Consider the following 15,255-nt stretch of genomic DNA (forward strand, 5'->3'; position numbering starts at 1 on the left):
TATATATAAATACAGAGCTAAAGATGCATCGTTGCTTTCTGCGGAGTGGCGCCCTTTATGGATTATAATCTGGCCAATCAAATCCTGCCTGGCAACAAACGACTGAGGATCAAAAGGAACCTTACATTTTAGACAAACATTGTAAGTATCTCTTTATGTTTTTACCATCACTTTGATAACTGGCTTATAAAATATTTACTAACCTTACAGTGAAATGAAGTACATGAGGTTAATGTTTACATGGTGTTTTTCCTCCTGGCTCTGACTGTGTCTCTGTGTGTTTGTGCATAGCTATAGCCCCAGTATTAGGAAACATGGTAGGACTTAAACCCTCAGATGTTCCCCCGCCACTCGGGGTGAAGATGGCGAGTGCTGGTGCTGCAGCCTGTGTAGCAGACCTTGTCACATTCCCTCTGGACACAGCTAAAGTCAGACTACAGGTATCCACTCAGTGATACTGACAACGAAAGAGGAAAACCTTTGTTCATTCATCACCAGTATCATAAAACATGTTGTCTTCACATTGACTACAATGCAGCTAACAGTGTTAATGATCTTTGTAACACAGTCCGATGTTGGCCACTATTGACTGAGCTTGACTTTTTAAACTTTGACCACTTCTCTACTCCTAAAATCAATTGTACTTTTGTAGCAACACGCTGAAACATTTAGTTTAAATATTTTCTACATCTGTTCTGTAAAGTTGGTTTTAACCATGAGCAAAATCTGTGACCCCAGATTCAGGGAGAGAAACAGGGAGTGGCAGGCATCCGCTACAGAGGGGTGTTTGGCACAATCAGCACCATGATCCGAACGGAGGGGCCCCGGTCTCTGTACAACGGGCTGGTGGCAGGACTGCAGAGACAAGTGTGCTTCGCCTCCATCAGGATCGGCCTCTACGACAATGTCAAAAGTTTCTACACTGGGGGCACAGACAGTAAGTGGTTATTTGCAGGGTTTCTTTTAATTACATGTTTCTAAATAAATCTTTCACAACTCTCCACTTTGTGCATGTATAGGTCCTGTTTGTGCATGTATGTGTCTTTCGGATCTGTGTGTAATTGACAAGCAAGAGTGAAAACATTGAATTTCCCCTCAGGGGGATTAATAAAGTAAATAAACTTATAAACTTAACTTAAACCAGACTATACAATAACCAAAATCCTTACATGAAAGGTGAAGAGCAACACCAGTCAATTTTATTTATCAAGCTCGAAATCACTCCTCGGTCTCAAGAGGGCTTTACAATGCATACAACAAATCACACCCTCTATCCATAGACTATCAGTGTAGATAAAGAAAACCAATTTTCCTCCAATCAAAAAAAAAAACAAAAAAAAAACAAGAAAGAACAACAACAAAAAATCAAACTGGAGGAAAAAGCAAGAAGCCTGAGGAAGGGCAACAGTAGTGGGTACCTATTATCCAGCACTGACATATGTGCAACAGCTTCTGTGTATATATAATACAGACAGATGTAACAGCAGCAGAATATTAATACTGGGATACAATTACAGTACCAAGTAAATAAAGTACACACCATGTAATATGAAGTAAATATCAGGTGTAGTAAGAGTTTAGGGCAGTGATACTCAGCTTAGAGCTGGGTTGGCCCATCAGACCATTTTCTAATTTAAAAGTAAAATAAACTGATTTACACTGGAAATTTTTATGAAATACTTTTGGTGTAAATAAGTTGCAAGAGTGTATTAAAAAGCATCAAATTAGAGCTTGTTGGCATATAAAAGTAAATGTTCAGTTGATGGTAATAATTCATACATTTCATGTACATTTTTTGCCCACATGTATTTTGAAATATGGTTTTAGGTTGTAAACTTTGGTAGTTGTCCATGTCAAGTAACCTAGGGTAGTTAGAAGAGCTATTTACTATCATTAGTCATTTAAAGCAACATTTTAGTAGATTTAGGGGATGTGCTAGTCCAACATCAGTCTGGGATAAAATCACTTTGTAATATGAAGCTTCAAACTGTTATTAACGTATTGTTCGAATGCTCTGAGCAATAAAATAGAACACAACTTGTTTGAAGCATCAATGTTGTTTCCACATTATGACTTCAAGCTCATTAACACACTGAAGACAGAGGAACGACTTCCCAACTCTGCAAAAGAGAGCATCTGAGCAGCGCATGGATGCAAAAGACTGAGTTTTATAGATAGCAGGTGTTAATATATATACACACACTCCCTCTCACACACACTCACATATAAATATATGTATATGTGTGTATGTATGTATATGTATATAAATCAAAGTACAAGCACCTCAAAGCTGCACTTAGTTACAGTGATTGAGTAGATGTACTTATGTTCCACCACTGATCTTTTCCATCTATCCCTCTCCAGACCCTAGTGTGCTGATCCGTATCCTGGCTGGCTGCACCACAGGTGCCATGGCAGTGTCTTTTGCACAACCCACTGATGTGGTAAAGGTTCGATTTCAAGCCCAGATGAACCTGGACGGCGTTGCCCGTCGCTACAGTGGCACCATGCAGGCCTACAAACACATCTTCCAGAATGAGGGTTTACGTGGACTCTGGAAAGGTGCTACTTTGTGCCTCATCTAACATGAAAATGTGACCCAGAGATGACTTTTAACTGTGTGGTTTCTTTTTTCTGGCGCCTTTAGGCACATTACCCAATATCACAAGAAATGCACTGGTCAACTGCACAGAGCTGGTGACATACGACCTGATCAAAGAGGCCATCCTCAGACACAATCTGATGTCAGGTGAGTGACAAAGCTCATGTGTGCCTGGGTTACAGCAACACACGCGCACACACACGCACACACACACGCACACACACACGCACACACACACACACACTGCCATCCCAGAGAGACAGCTGATTGGTTAGAGATCCACACACCCTCTCGCCCCTTCAACTCTTCCACAGCTGATAACAGCGCACAAGCTGGTACAGAACATGGTGCAATATCCCCCCACAGCGCTGTAAATACAGTAGTTAATACAACATTTATCTCAATCATTTATATTGCCTCATTCACAACGTTACGTAATCTGCTGACATGAGTTTTTGTCCTGCTCAGCTCAGAGCCCTCTGGTTACCTTCATACTTTTCACTGTGTTCACAATCTTTCTCTACACAGACAATCTGCCCTGCCACTTTGTATCTGCGTTTGGTGCTGGCTTTGTCACCACCGTGATTGCTTCCCCAGTAGATGTGGTGAAAACTAGATACATGAACTCACCACCGGGCCAGTACAGGAGCGCAATCAACTGTGCCTGGACCATGATGACGAAAGAGGGGCCGACGGCTTTCTACAAAGGGTGAGCTCCTCCTCTCTGACCCCAGCACACTCTCATTGGTTCAGAGAATGCTGGTACTTGAGGTTGCAGGTGTAGGGAAGGGGGGGAAGTAGAGGACACACGACCGTCATGAATTTGCCATCCCCAATAAAAACATGGAAGTAGCATGGAAGATCAAAACTTTTAATTAAGACATTAATTAAGACATTAACACCATAAATGAATGAAAAACAGCACTATTTGGTGCATACACATCAACCAAAATGTCATGGTAGATGACCCCCAAAAATGAACCCTAGGCCTTTGCTGGAGGTCATTTGATAACAAATGTTTTAAGCTAAGCTGCATTTACAGACCTATTAAACCTTTCATTTTCTTTCTCTCCTCAAGGTTTATTCCCTCATTTCTGAGGCTGGGATCGTGGAACATTGTGATGTTTGTCTCATTCGAACAAATCAAGAGAGCCATGATGGTGACAAAGAAGAGGATTGAGGACAGAAACTGAGATGCCCGTTTCAAAGTGGGACTGAAAAATCTGAAAAACTACTGGGTTGGAACCTCGATACGATAATATCAATTTTAGTTTTGTTCTTTTTGTCCTGTGGTGACAAAGAAGGAAATCCTTTGTTGAAAAAGGGATATCAGAGTGGAGTGCAGTGTGTACTTGACTCTATGTTGAACTGATGTATAAAAGAAATGCAGTTCTATCTTTATATTTATCATTTTTCATAAATGAACCTATTTGAAATTTAATGGGAGTGAATGTTGCCAACACCAGGTTGTGATAGCCCTCCTTTGGGAAGTTGAGTTTGCACTTTAAGATGTGTAAATCTGCAAAGTATGGACTGTTTCACTTGTATTGCCAGGCAACAGCTTGGGTCCACGTTTACTTCCTGTCAGCGTATGTCATTCACATATCCTGCAAATATAACAGAAATACAAAAGGACCCATTTAAAATATTATCTGAGACGTCTGAAACAGTCCATACATTTTTGGCAGCTTACAGCAGTGCACCGTTCAATAACACTGGTGCCAATAATAAAAAATACTGGTGCTTGCTAATGAACTTGTGCGATCACTTCCACCACACAAAACACATTTCAAAACATTAAAATGTGTATTTATTAACTCTGAGTCAGACGTGTTAATCTTAACATACCTTCCTCAAAAGCAGATCACAGCATAACAACAGGTAATAAAAATGCAGTCTTCAGACATACAAATCCATGAAAAAGGAAGCAAACAACCATTTTGAGTTCCACATCACCTATATTACAGAATACAGATGCCATGAACGGGGACACATTAGAACATGCACAAATTTAGCCATGGTCTCTGGACATAGAAAATCAAATTCCTGAGTGGAACAACTGTGAGATCTTGTTTACATCACTACAAACAAGACAGCTACACATATGGTAGTTTAATCTTTTAACTGCAACAATTTTGGCTGCTTGCTCGCTGAAAGTGCTTAAAGCCTCACAAAAGACAGACCCGTTATCTGTACAGTCCTCTGCAGCAGCTCTCATTTCGCCTCCACAGTACGAAGGTTAATTAAACACTGGAATGGTCATTTTTGAGGTATAGGGTGTTAGCTTTGTGCTCCATTTTAAAACCCTTAACTCTCACTTTAACAGGATGAACAGAGCAGGACTAATGAGCCACAAAAACCGAATATAAGAGGATTCATGTGTTCAGATTTTTGACTGACCAGCCAACTTCAATCTGTTTTTTATGCCTTTAATGTTCAGCACTGCTTAAGCTTCTTGCCTTCGTCAGGGCAAGGTGGAGAGGTGAGGGAACACTTCTGAATAATGTTAGTTTTTAGAGCGGACAGTCAATGTGAGAGTTACGGCGGGGTCCTGTAGATGCATCTTGACTATGTTATGGAATTTTTCTCTGTACTGATTGAACTGCATGATGCTTTCAGGTTCTTCTGCCACCCAGAATTTATCAAATTCATACGCCAGATAACCTAGAAGACAAGAAACACACACACAAGAGAATTCCTTATAAAAACAGACAACCAAACTTCAGTTTCTTTTAAAAAATGTGTTTTATTTTTCTAGCAGATGGTGAAGAATAGAAAAATTATGTATTGTTTTTCACTCACAGTATAGCTGATGGAAGTGCCGGAGCTCAGGTGCGCCCTGTACTGTGTTATAGAAATGGGGTTTCAAAGCCCCGCTCTTCAGGAGGCTGTAAGCCATCTCTGTCAGGTTGATCCCAACAATGGCATATGAATACCTGAAATATGAGGATTATGATAGTAGCATAAAGTGCATGCCAAAAGCGACTGTGCACATAAAAGCCATAATACTGAAAATATGGGGATATTAATACTGTACATATACAGTACAGGCCAAAAGTTTGGACACACCTTCTCATTCAATGCGTTTTCTTTATTTTCATGACTGTTTACACTGTAGATTCTCACTGAAGGCATCAAAACTATGAATGAACACATGTGGAGTTATGTACTTAACAAAAAAAGGTGAAATAACTGAAAACATGTTTTATATTCTAGTTTCTTCAAAATAGCCACCCTTTGCTCTGATTACTGCTTTGCACACTCTTGGCATTCTCGATGAGCTTCAAGAGGTAGTCACCTGAAATGGTTTCCACTTCACAGGTGTGCCTTATCAGGGTTAATTAGTGGAATTTCTTGCTTTATCAATGGGGTTGGGACCATCAGTTGTGTTGTGCAGAAGTCAGGTTAATACACAGCCGACAGCCCTACTGGACAACTGTTAAAATTCATATTATGGCAAGAACCAATCAGCTAACTAAAGAAAAACGAGTGGCCATCATTACTTTAAGAAATGAAGGTCAGTCAGTCCGGAAAATTGCAAAAACTTTAAATGTGTCCCCAAGTGGAGTCGCAAAAACCATCAAGCGCTACAACGAAACTGGCACACATGAGGACCGACCCAGGAAAGGAAGACCAAGAGTCACCTCTGCTTCTGAGGATAAGTTCATCCGAGTCACCAGCCTCAGAAATGGCAAGTTAACAGCAGCTCAGATCAGAGACCAGATGAATGCCACACAGAGTTCTAGCAGCAGACCCATCTCTAGAACAACTGTTAAGAGGAGACTGCGCCAATCAGGCCTTCATGGTCAAATAGCTGCTAGGAAACCACTGCTAAGGAGAGGCAACAAGCAGAAGAGATTTGTTTGGGCCAAGAAACACAAGGAATGGACATTAGACCAGTGGAAATCTGTGCTTTGGTCTGATGAGTCCAAATTTGAGATCTTTGGTTCCAACCGTCGTGTCTTTGTGAGATGCAGAAAAGGTGAACGGATGGATTCCACATGCCTGGTTCCCACTGTGAAGCATGGAGGAGGAGGTGTGATGGTGTGGGGGTGTTTTGCTGGTGACACTGTTGGGGATTTATTCAAAATTGAAGGCACACTGAACCAGCATGGCTACCACAGCATCCTGCAGCGACATGCCATCCCATCCGGTTTGCGTTTAGTTGGACGATCATTTATTTTTCAACAGGACAATGACCCCAAACACACCTCCAGGCTGTGTAAGGGCTATTTGACCAAGAAGGAGAGTGATGGAGTGCTGCGGCAGATGACCTGGCCTCCACAGTCACCGGACCTGAACCCGATCGAGATGGTTTGGGGTGAGCTGGACCGCAGAGTGAAGGCAAAGGGGCCAACAAGTGCTAAACACCTCTGGGAACTCCTTCAAGACTGTTGGAAAACCATTTCAGGTGACTACCTCTTGAAGCTCATGGAGAGAATGCCAAGAGTGTGCAAAGCAGTAATCAGAGCAAAGGGTGGCTATTTTGAAGAAACTAGAATATAAAACATGTTTTCAGTTATTTCACCTTTTTTTGTTAAGTACATAACTCCACATGTGTTCATTCATAGTTTTGATGCCTTCAGTGAGAATCTACAATGTAAATAGTCATGAAAATAAAGAAAACGCATTGAATGAGAAGGTGTGTCCAAACTTTTGGCCTGTACTGTATGAATGTCTCTTACCCGAGTTTAGGATGGTTTGCATGAGACAACACCTGACGAGCCTCCTCTGTGTAGTTTTCACTGAAGAAACTGTAATATAAACATTTCATTATAATTTGTAAGATGAAGCAGCTAGATCTAGTCAGTGGATTTGGATGAGGAGGAATAATGTCAGTTGGGGGCTAGCAGGGGGACCTACTAAGCAGGGTACATAACTCCTTGGGATCAGGTGGAAAGATCCACCAATCAGTCCTCTCAGGAGAAAATCCAGGAAGAAGGAGGTTATTTAAGTGTGGGAGTGGCCTATTTGAATCCCTTTTGTTTGAGACCATGCTGCACGGTGAGTGTGTTTGCTGATGCTGTGAGTTTATCTTCTTTATCTCCTTTAACTTTAGCTTATATTGGAGTTATGCTATGTAGCATGTGAAATAGAGTATGGTGAATGTGCTAGGAAAACTAGTATGGACACGTCACTACTTGGAACTCGCATAAATGGCGCCAATGGTGTCCTTGGCTTTTAGAGACTGTTTAGACCTGGTATTAACATGCGTCTCGGGTGATCTGATCACAAATGGACAGCACTTAGTACAGGTGTAACCAGCCACCGATATGTATTGTGATCTGATCACTCAAACCACTTGCCAAGGTTGTCTGGGACGCCATACTCATGTGTCCCCAACAAAGACTGCGTCATCAGTGCAGGACATGATGGTTGTTTTGATGACAGTGAGTAGTAAATCTAACATGCTTCTGTTTCTCATGGTGAACATTTTATCAACCATTATATTATTTTTTATTATTACACTCTGACAGGGTACAGTTGTCACCCTTGTTGACATGTTGCAGCCTATGGACTTCTCATGTGCTTTGTCATAGTCACAGCTATAACTGCCTCTTGTAATACCGATTAAGGGCTCCGATAACTCCATGGTCTGTTTTACCATCAAGAAGGCTCAAGAGGATGCTGATACTTCTTTCTCTCAATATTCTGTCCCGGCTTTCATGTGTTTCATCATGGTATGTTACAACATAGGCAACTAGACTGCCAGACGTAAACACACATGCATGACCCTACACAGATGAATCATTAACAGGGATCTGTGAAGCTTCTCTGTACATGTGGCCAGTTCAATCAAAACCTTCGCTGCAGTTTTGCTTTGTTTCGGCACCAGTATGAAGTCCAGCTGATTGCATATATTTCCTTTTTGATTTGGGATTGAACTTTCAAGCTCCTATTGACACACAGCTGGAAAATAGGTTTAGTTTGCTTGGTCAGCTTCTCTATCTGTGTCGTGTCTCACTCTTTCCTTATGTTTTGTTGCTTGTTACTGACTGCCTTGCAACAAGGTTACTTAGAGGTAAAACTGCCCGGAGGGAAGTCTAAGATCATATAAAACCCAGTATCTTACAAAAGGTTTATATCAATTTTCATGTGATTGTATTTAGATGTAAATTAAACTTACGAGTTAAAAGGGTACATGTCTTTCCATCATTGATAAAGTAAGTGGTGAAAGAGATGACAGTGGATGGTAATGGTCTCAGGTTCTGATGGTCAGTATTGATATAATCTGCAGTTCTTTAGTAGCTCATAAATGTCTCCTTTTTATTTATTAAGGACTCACACAAGGTTGATGAGGCCCAGCAGGCCCATTCCTCTGAAGTCAGTCTTCGGGTCGTCTCCTTGAAATCCGATGTCTCCCCACTGTTTGGTTATCCTCGACTCCAGTTTGACCGTTGGCATCAACAGGTCCCACAGCTGAGAGCACAAATAATTCAAGGGTTACACATTTTAATTGCCACTGTGCTGAGCCACAGGTACAATGACACTGAGAATAACATTTTAGATTCATAATCAATACTTTCAATAATGTAATCTAAATCATGCCATTTTATTGTGCTGTCTCACTCAATTACATTTCATAAATCTCCTTCTAAAGCCTCAACTATCTTCAATATGCCCATTTTAGCTCATGACAAAGTTATTACAGATACTAAAACTAAACTGGGTGTGAACAAACATTTTAGTTAATTGAATTAAAAATAAAAAATAACTAACAATATGGTGTACTTACAAAAATAACAAATAAAAATATGCAGGAAATGTGTTTAGTTTTAGTCTTTGTCAATTAAAAACTAAAATTAATACTGAGACTAAATGAAACTTAAACAATGAAAACTAAGTGAAACTTAACTGAATTGCGAACAAAAAACTTTAAAACAAAATATATAAAAATACCAATGAAAAATACATACAAGTTAAGTTTAAGTAACTTTAAGTTTATTTAAATTTATTTACTTTATTAATCCCCCTGAGGAGAAATTCAATGTTTTCACTCTTGCTTGTCAATTACACACAGGTCCGAAAGGCACACACATGCACAAACAGGACCTATACATGCACAAAGTGGAGAGATGTCAGAGTGAGGGGGCTGCCCTTGGTGAGGCGCCCCGAGCGGTTATGGGGGGTTCAGTGCCTTGGCAGTGCCCAGGAGGTGAACTGGCCCCTCTCCAGCCACCAGTCCACGCTCCATATTTTGGTCCGGACGGGGACTCGAACAGGCGACCCTCCGGTTCCCAACCCAAGTCCCTATGGACTGAGCTACTGCCGCCCCAGTACTAGTGGTGTTTCTATGTGATCGGGGCCTCATTTGTTCTGAGGAACAGTTACCATACGGCTAAAAAAATGGATTGAGGAGCAGGAACACACACCTTCAACAGCATGGCCTCGTGCTCTTCATTCTCAGAGCTGAAGACTTCCTTTCTCAGTTCTTCCACAGAAACATACAGGCTGTTGGTTCCTGTTATCTGTAACAGACAGATGTGTAGACTTCCCCTGAACCTAGACAGATAAGGGGATTAAGCAAATGATGAATACACTGATTCAAAAATCACACTACCACTACATTTAATATGATTTGGACATAATGAAATTGCTGGTGACAAGTATTCGCAAAACAACAGATAAGAAGTGAGCTTACAGCGGATCTTTCTGAGGTTTGATATTCTTCTCTTTCATAATTTGATCCACACATTGCTCTAAATTATCCTTGTTGGTTTCCAAAGCTCCTCTTAAAACCTACAGAGAAGGAAAGCACAGGAGAGAAGGAGGTAGCCACAGAAGGGTAATAACACAGTGAGCAACCAGACAGAAAATCCGCAGTGGTTTCTTAATAATCTGTGCTGTCAGCCAGAGAAAAAACACCCTTTCAAAGTCAGCCTCAGAAACAATGAAAAAGATGGCCAGGCATTTCTGTTTCTACACTGAATGGGCTGTTGAATCGGAAAATGCTTACCTTGCTCTAAATGACAAGTAGAGTCTATTCATCTGAGATTGGCAAGTATATTTTAAGATAAGAACTGACTACGCTCACAGGATATGTTTTTATTGGAATTCATACATCCTACAACAGCCTTACAGATAATGAGCAGGTCAGTAATCTAGCAAGAGGTGTTTCCTCTACACCTCTTTTGTGAGCCGACATAGTTTTACAACAATTAATCACATACATCTGCAGTGAGACTACTGTCCAGATCTACAGAAAGGGATCACATTGCCCCAATCCTGGCGTGTTAACACTGGCTGCAGACATACTGTTTGTTTTGAAAATCCCAAATGGTTGCTCATATCATATTTCTGAAAGGGCCTCAAGTCTGCCCAACAAAGACTGCCTGCCAACTCACAGTGCAGACTCAAACAGTCTGAGAACACAGTTTTGCTTTCATGGCATTGGAGAAAAACAGCTTCTAATGCATTGGAAGAACTCATGTCTTTGCATTTTGATTAAGTGACCTACTTTCATGGCCCATACAATATTTCCACTGTGTATATACAGTACATATCAAAAAATCAAAAAACATCTTACCAACCAAAAGCATTGACAGATTACTGTAATTGTTATAGGTCATTTTGCTGTTGGTCAGCAAGTTTGTGCTGAAGTGATCATGTGATTGTCTGTCAGTCATATAAACGAAAATTTAACTTAAAATAGTATAGTAATAGTAATAGCACAAATAGTCATGCTGAAAGCTATTATTACACCACAAATATTTAAGCTGACCCTGGAAATCACCCTGGAGCAATGCTTGGTATCTCTATAACCAAACATATCTACTAAAAAACTGAGAGTTAACATTTTCTTACCTTGCTCTTTGATGAGCGGAGAGAATATTCTACAACAGGACATGAGAAGCAGATTAATATAATGGAAAATAATGTATACTAAGCAGGAGAAGCAAACTGGATTTGGGATAATTTAATTCACCTGCTTTTGTTGTCCTTGTGGCCCCAGGCTTGTATCCAGAGCATATTCTCTGCAGCTCACATTTCCCTGTTGCTTGTCTGATGAACCACTTCAGCCAGTACCTCAGGAAGGACGTGTAGACGTACTGCCAGATATACCCCAGCATCTTCTGCAGCACGGACAGAGAAAAGACAGGGGGCGCTTAAGTAATTCAGGGTATATGCAGGAATCCTGAGGTTAATTTCAATACCTTTTTAAGACTTTTTTAAGACCTTCCAAAAAAACCTTAAGACCTCATCACCACTTCAAGCTGTCTTTAGCAGCAACGCATCTTTAACTTACTAATCAGTTGTAGTTTGCAATTAAATATATGGAGCACAAACATACAACAGAACTCAGATAAGATGAGATGGATTTTTTATTGTCTTTTGCTCCTCTGTTTGGCGCCTGGACGTGCGCCGTCTCGTGATGTCACACAGTAACGCGCATGGCCCCGAGTGGCAGTCCGAGTGTGCCTACCTACACATCATTGTTTGTAATAGTCGCGAGGAGGAAAATAAGTTATACATTCATGGATACTTTCTGTCAAAGTTTGAATGCCAAGAAAATTTAATACGTCATAAAATCGCGATTAAGACCTTTTAATACTTTTTAAGACCCCGCGGACACCCTGTAATTTAGGTGGAAAAATCTGACTCTGACAAGCAGACAAATTTGACTCCCGTAGCCATCGGTGATGGACGGTCCTACAGCAGGGGTAACTCTTTGATTTTTATTCTTGAGTGCAAGAAATATCATGGCAAGCTATGGATCAAAAAACTACCTGGCAGTATAAAGTATAAGGTTGCATGTGATCAAAGCCAAGAAGTTAAAACACTTATGCAAGGTCAGCATTATAAATATCAACTAACATGGGGGGAGACAGTACTTAGTAAAAGTACTACTACCACATGCACTCCATATTTCTCAATAGGTTACCCCATTATAAGACATATTTTTGCCCGGTCAAACAGGGCTATGGTAATTAACACTGGAGAAGGTCAGGCAAAATGTATCTATATGAATCGGGGTGGTCATCACTCTTTTGTTCACTATGTGAGTGAACATATGAGTGATATGTGCATACACATATTCATGTGTCTGTTTGTGCTTTTATATGGATATGTGTAGGCACGTGTATACATATACAGTATTTGTGTACAAGCGGTTCATTTAATAGTAAAAGTCCTATTACTATTAATATCTGAGTGAGATAGTACCTCTTTTTGTAATTATTCATTTTCTCATCTAACTTATTCCTGTATCCTGTATGTTAGTCCTTCTGTACAAAGTTTGCATGTTCTCCCTGTGTCAGCGTGGATTTTCTCTGGGTACTCCGGCTTCCTCCCACAGTGCAAAGTGAAGCAGGTTAGGTTAATTAGTGATATAAATTACCCGTAGGTGTGAATGTGAGTGTGAATGGTTGTCTGTCTCTATGTGTCAGCCCTGTGATAAACTGGTGACCTGTCCAGGGTGTATCCTGTCTCACACCCAGTTTCAGCTGAGATAGGCTCCAGCCCCCCTGTGACCCCTAACAGGATAAGCGGTGCCATGAAATGTTATTTAAATAATCAAATTTTAAAATTCAAGTGGGCTTTATTTGCATTTATTAACATTGTAGCTGGTCAAGCTGGAGCTGTGTTTATTAGGGCTGCAACTGATTATTATTTCCATTATCAATTAATCTGCTATATTCTTTTTTTTTATTTATATTTGGTTTTAACATTTAAAAAGTATTGGAAAAATAAAAAAATATATAAAATACTAATAACCATCAAGATTTCATAGAGTCCAAGTTGATCACCGGATGTCTTGTACAAAATATTATTCAATTTACTATAATGCAACACAATAAAAGTTAAAAAGAAAAAAAGGAGCTGGAACCATCAAATTTTTGTCATGTTTGCTTGAAAAATGGCCTAAACAATTACCATAAGAGCTACTTACCAGCTACCTGTCTATCCCACAGCTAATCGATTAATTGACGAATTGGTACAGCTCTAAATGTCACCCATCTTTTATACAGATGGGCATTTTGACCTATAACAAGGCATCACATTTAACAAGCTGATCATATGATTTAAATGTATCAGAGTAGAAGTACAAAGCAACTTAGAATGGAAATATTCAAGTGTAGTACATCTACCGCCACACTGTTTTTAAGCAGTGTCTGAGTAACGTTAAATGTATGTTCTTAATTTCCACCACTGCCAAACGACACGTTCCCAATCCCATTGTGATGACTGAAACACTAGTGTCTGTGTCATCATGACAATGGCCAGTGTTCAGAGTAGTTTAGACAATATTCTGCATTTTAAAAAAGCAGCATTCAATACAGGAGAGGGTCAACTGATCGTAAGCCACCATTAAAACACTAATATATAACCTACAATAAAATGGGACCATGCTAATGTGAAAGGAAGAGCTGAAGAGAGAAGGCTAGCCAACAGCCAAAACAATAGCACTGTGGTAGCTAGCATTAGCGCTAATGCTAACTTCAGACTAAACGTGAACATTTCGTTTATGTTAAACTAGAAAGATTGGGTGAGTTTAGCGGCGCTTTAGCACACGGTCTACCCACGTGTTAGCAAACTGATAGCTAGTTACCTCTGATTTTAATTAACTAAATGAGCTAACTAGCTTCAAAACTCAGATGACAGTTAACCGGTTCAGACAACAGGTTGTCACTGTGTTCGCCCAACTGTTAGCTAGCTGTGTTAACCTAGATTAGGTTGCGTCGTAAGCACTGATGTACTTAATGGTTTTTAATGATGTTGAACAAGAAGCTGAAATTAATCTTACCCTCCTGCCGAAGAGACAAAGATACACTCAAACTTATGATCACTTGCAAGCTATTAGCCGTGTGGTTAAGTTAATGTTAGCAACGTTTCGCTTGACAACAGTCTGGCTGTGGTGCGTTCATGATCCAACCAGACACACAGCCGTTTCAACGCACGTAAAGAGACGCACCTAAGAAATCAAGGATATTGGATGAAATGCATTCTTACTTTAAAAAATTACACGTAGATTCTTGTAAAGGTGTTTTGAGAGCGAGTATTTCGAAATTTATGCCGGAAATAGCGTACACAGTCCGAGAAAACAAGCTTTAAGTCATTGAAACGTTAATTTCCAGATATCATGAACATCTCATATGCCACGCCAGCCTGTCAGTCCTCAACGCTGCTGCAGCGCCATCTACTGTTCACACTTTGCTGCTGTCTGCACCAGTCTGCACTGCATGGACTGTGCTTCACAGCTACACACAGACAACCATCGTTCAAATATCGTGTATTTTAAGCTTTAGCTGGACAGTAGATGTACACGAGAGTGTTTACCCACTGACTCATAATGACCCCAAGGCCTTTCTCACAGACAAACCGAAACTGGCTGCACTGTTGTTCAAATTAGTCTCCAGATGAGGTTGGTTTCTGCTGATAGAAAAAAAATGCCTTTCCCAATTTAACCACAAGATGATGCCAGATTCCCGATGTTCATGAGATTACATTGATGTTTTAAAAATTGACCATTTATTGTAATCCACTATTCCATACCATTAATATAGCCTAGAATATTACACTTTGTGTCATGTCTGGCCACTGTTAAAAATGGCTGCAACAGACCACACATCCTCAAATCATTAAATAGCATTTCTTTCTCATCAGCTGTGTCCCTTTTTCCACACAGGCTGCACATATGCCCTCACACTGAA

The 15,255-nt window shown here is 40.3% G+C and overlaps 2 protein-coding genes across 3 annotated transcripts; one reads left to right on the top strand and one right to left on the bottom strand.

Moving 5' to 3' along the window:
- On the top strand, window positions 1-4,419 carry ucp1 (uncoupling protein 1). Its single transcript, XM_033624457.2, has 7 exons — window positions 1-141; window positions 292-440; window positions 739-937; window positions 2,365-2,562; window positions 2,648-2,749; window positions 3,131-3,311; window positions 3,681-4,419. Exons 2-7 carry the CDS (start codon window positions 315-317, stop codon window positions 3,793-3,795), a joined length of 921 nt encoding a protein of 306 aa, XP_033480348.1. The 5' UTR covers window positions 1-141; window positions 292-314; the 3' UTR covers window positions 3,796-4,419.
- A 121-nt stretch (window positions 4,420-4,540) lies between these two features.
- elmod2 (ELMO/CED-12 domain containing 2) lies at window positions 4,541-14,642 on the bottom strand. 2 transcript variants are annotated; one of them, XM_078166210.1, is made up of 9 exons: window positions 14,555-14,642; window positions 11,529-11,676; window positions 11,408-11,436; window positions 10,245-10,342; window positions 9,976-10,105; window positions 8,889-9,022; window positions 7,288-7,356; window positions 5,405-5,538; window positions 4,541-5,266 (listed from the first exon to the last, which is right to left on the bottom strand). In XM_078166210.1, exons 2-9 carry the CDS (start codon window positions 11,671-11,673, stop codon window positions 5,109-5,111), a joined length of 897 nt encoding a protein of 298 aa, XP_078022336.1. In that variant the 5' UTR covers window positions 11,674-11,676; window positions 14,555-14,642; the 3' UTR covers window positions 4,541-5,108. The 2 variants fall into 2 exon arrangements, with proteins under 2 accessions (XP_078022336.1, XP_033480349.1); XM_033624458.2 differs by lacking the exon at window positions 14,555-14,642 and adding an exon at window positions 14,349-14,487.
- Window positions 14,643-15,255: the final 613 nt, after the last annotated feature.

This window comes from Epinephelus lanceolatus, chromosome 3, assembly GCF_041903045.1.
Source record: "Epinephelus lanceolatus isolate andai-2023 chromosome 3, ASM4190304v1, whole genome shotgun sequence".
In the NCBI taxonomy this organism is placed as follows: domain Eukaryota; kingdom Metazoa; phylum Chordata; class Actinopteri; order Perciformes; family Serranidae; genus Epinephelus; species Epinephelus lanceolatus.

Bases quoted from the DNA above. Each gene is read 5' to 3' on its own strand.
- ucp1 (XM_033624457.2), top strand. From the start codon at position 315: ATGGTAGGACTTAAACCCTCAGATGTTCCCCCGCCACTCGGGGTGAAG. The intron at 441-738 runs GTATCCACTCAG...CTGTGACCCCAG, and splicing joins CAGCTAAAGTCAGACTACAG to ATTCAGGGAGAGAAACAGGG. The intron at 2,563-2,647 runs GTGCTACTTTGT...TGGCGCCTTTAG, and splicing joins TTTACGTGGACTCTGGAAAG to GCACATTACCCAATATCACA.
- elmod2 (XM_078166210.1), bottom strand. From the start codon at position 11,673: ATGCTGGGGTATATCTGGCAGTACGTCTACACGTCCTTCCTGAGGTAC. The intron at 9,023-9,975 runs GTGTGTGTTCCT...TTGTGCTCTCAG, and splicing joins ACGAGGCCATGCTGTTGAAG to CTGTGGGACCTGTTGATGCC. The intron at 5,539-7,287 runs GTAAGAGACATT...CTCATATTTCAG, and splicing joins GCAAACCATCCTAAACTCGG to GTATTCATATGCCATTGTTG.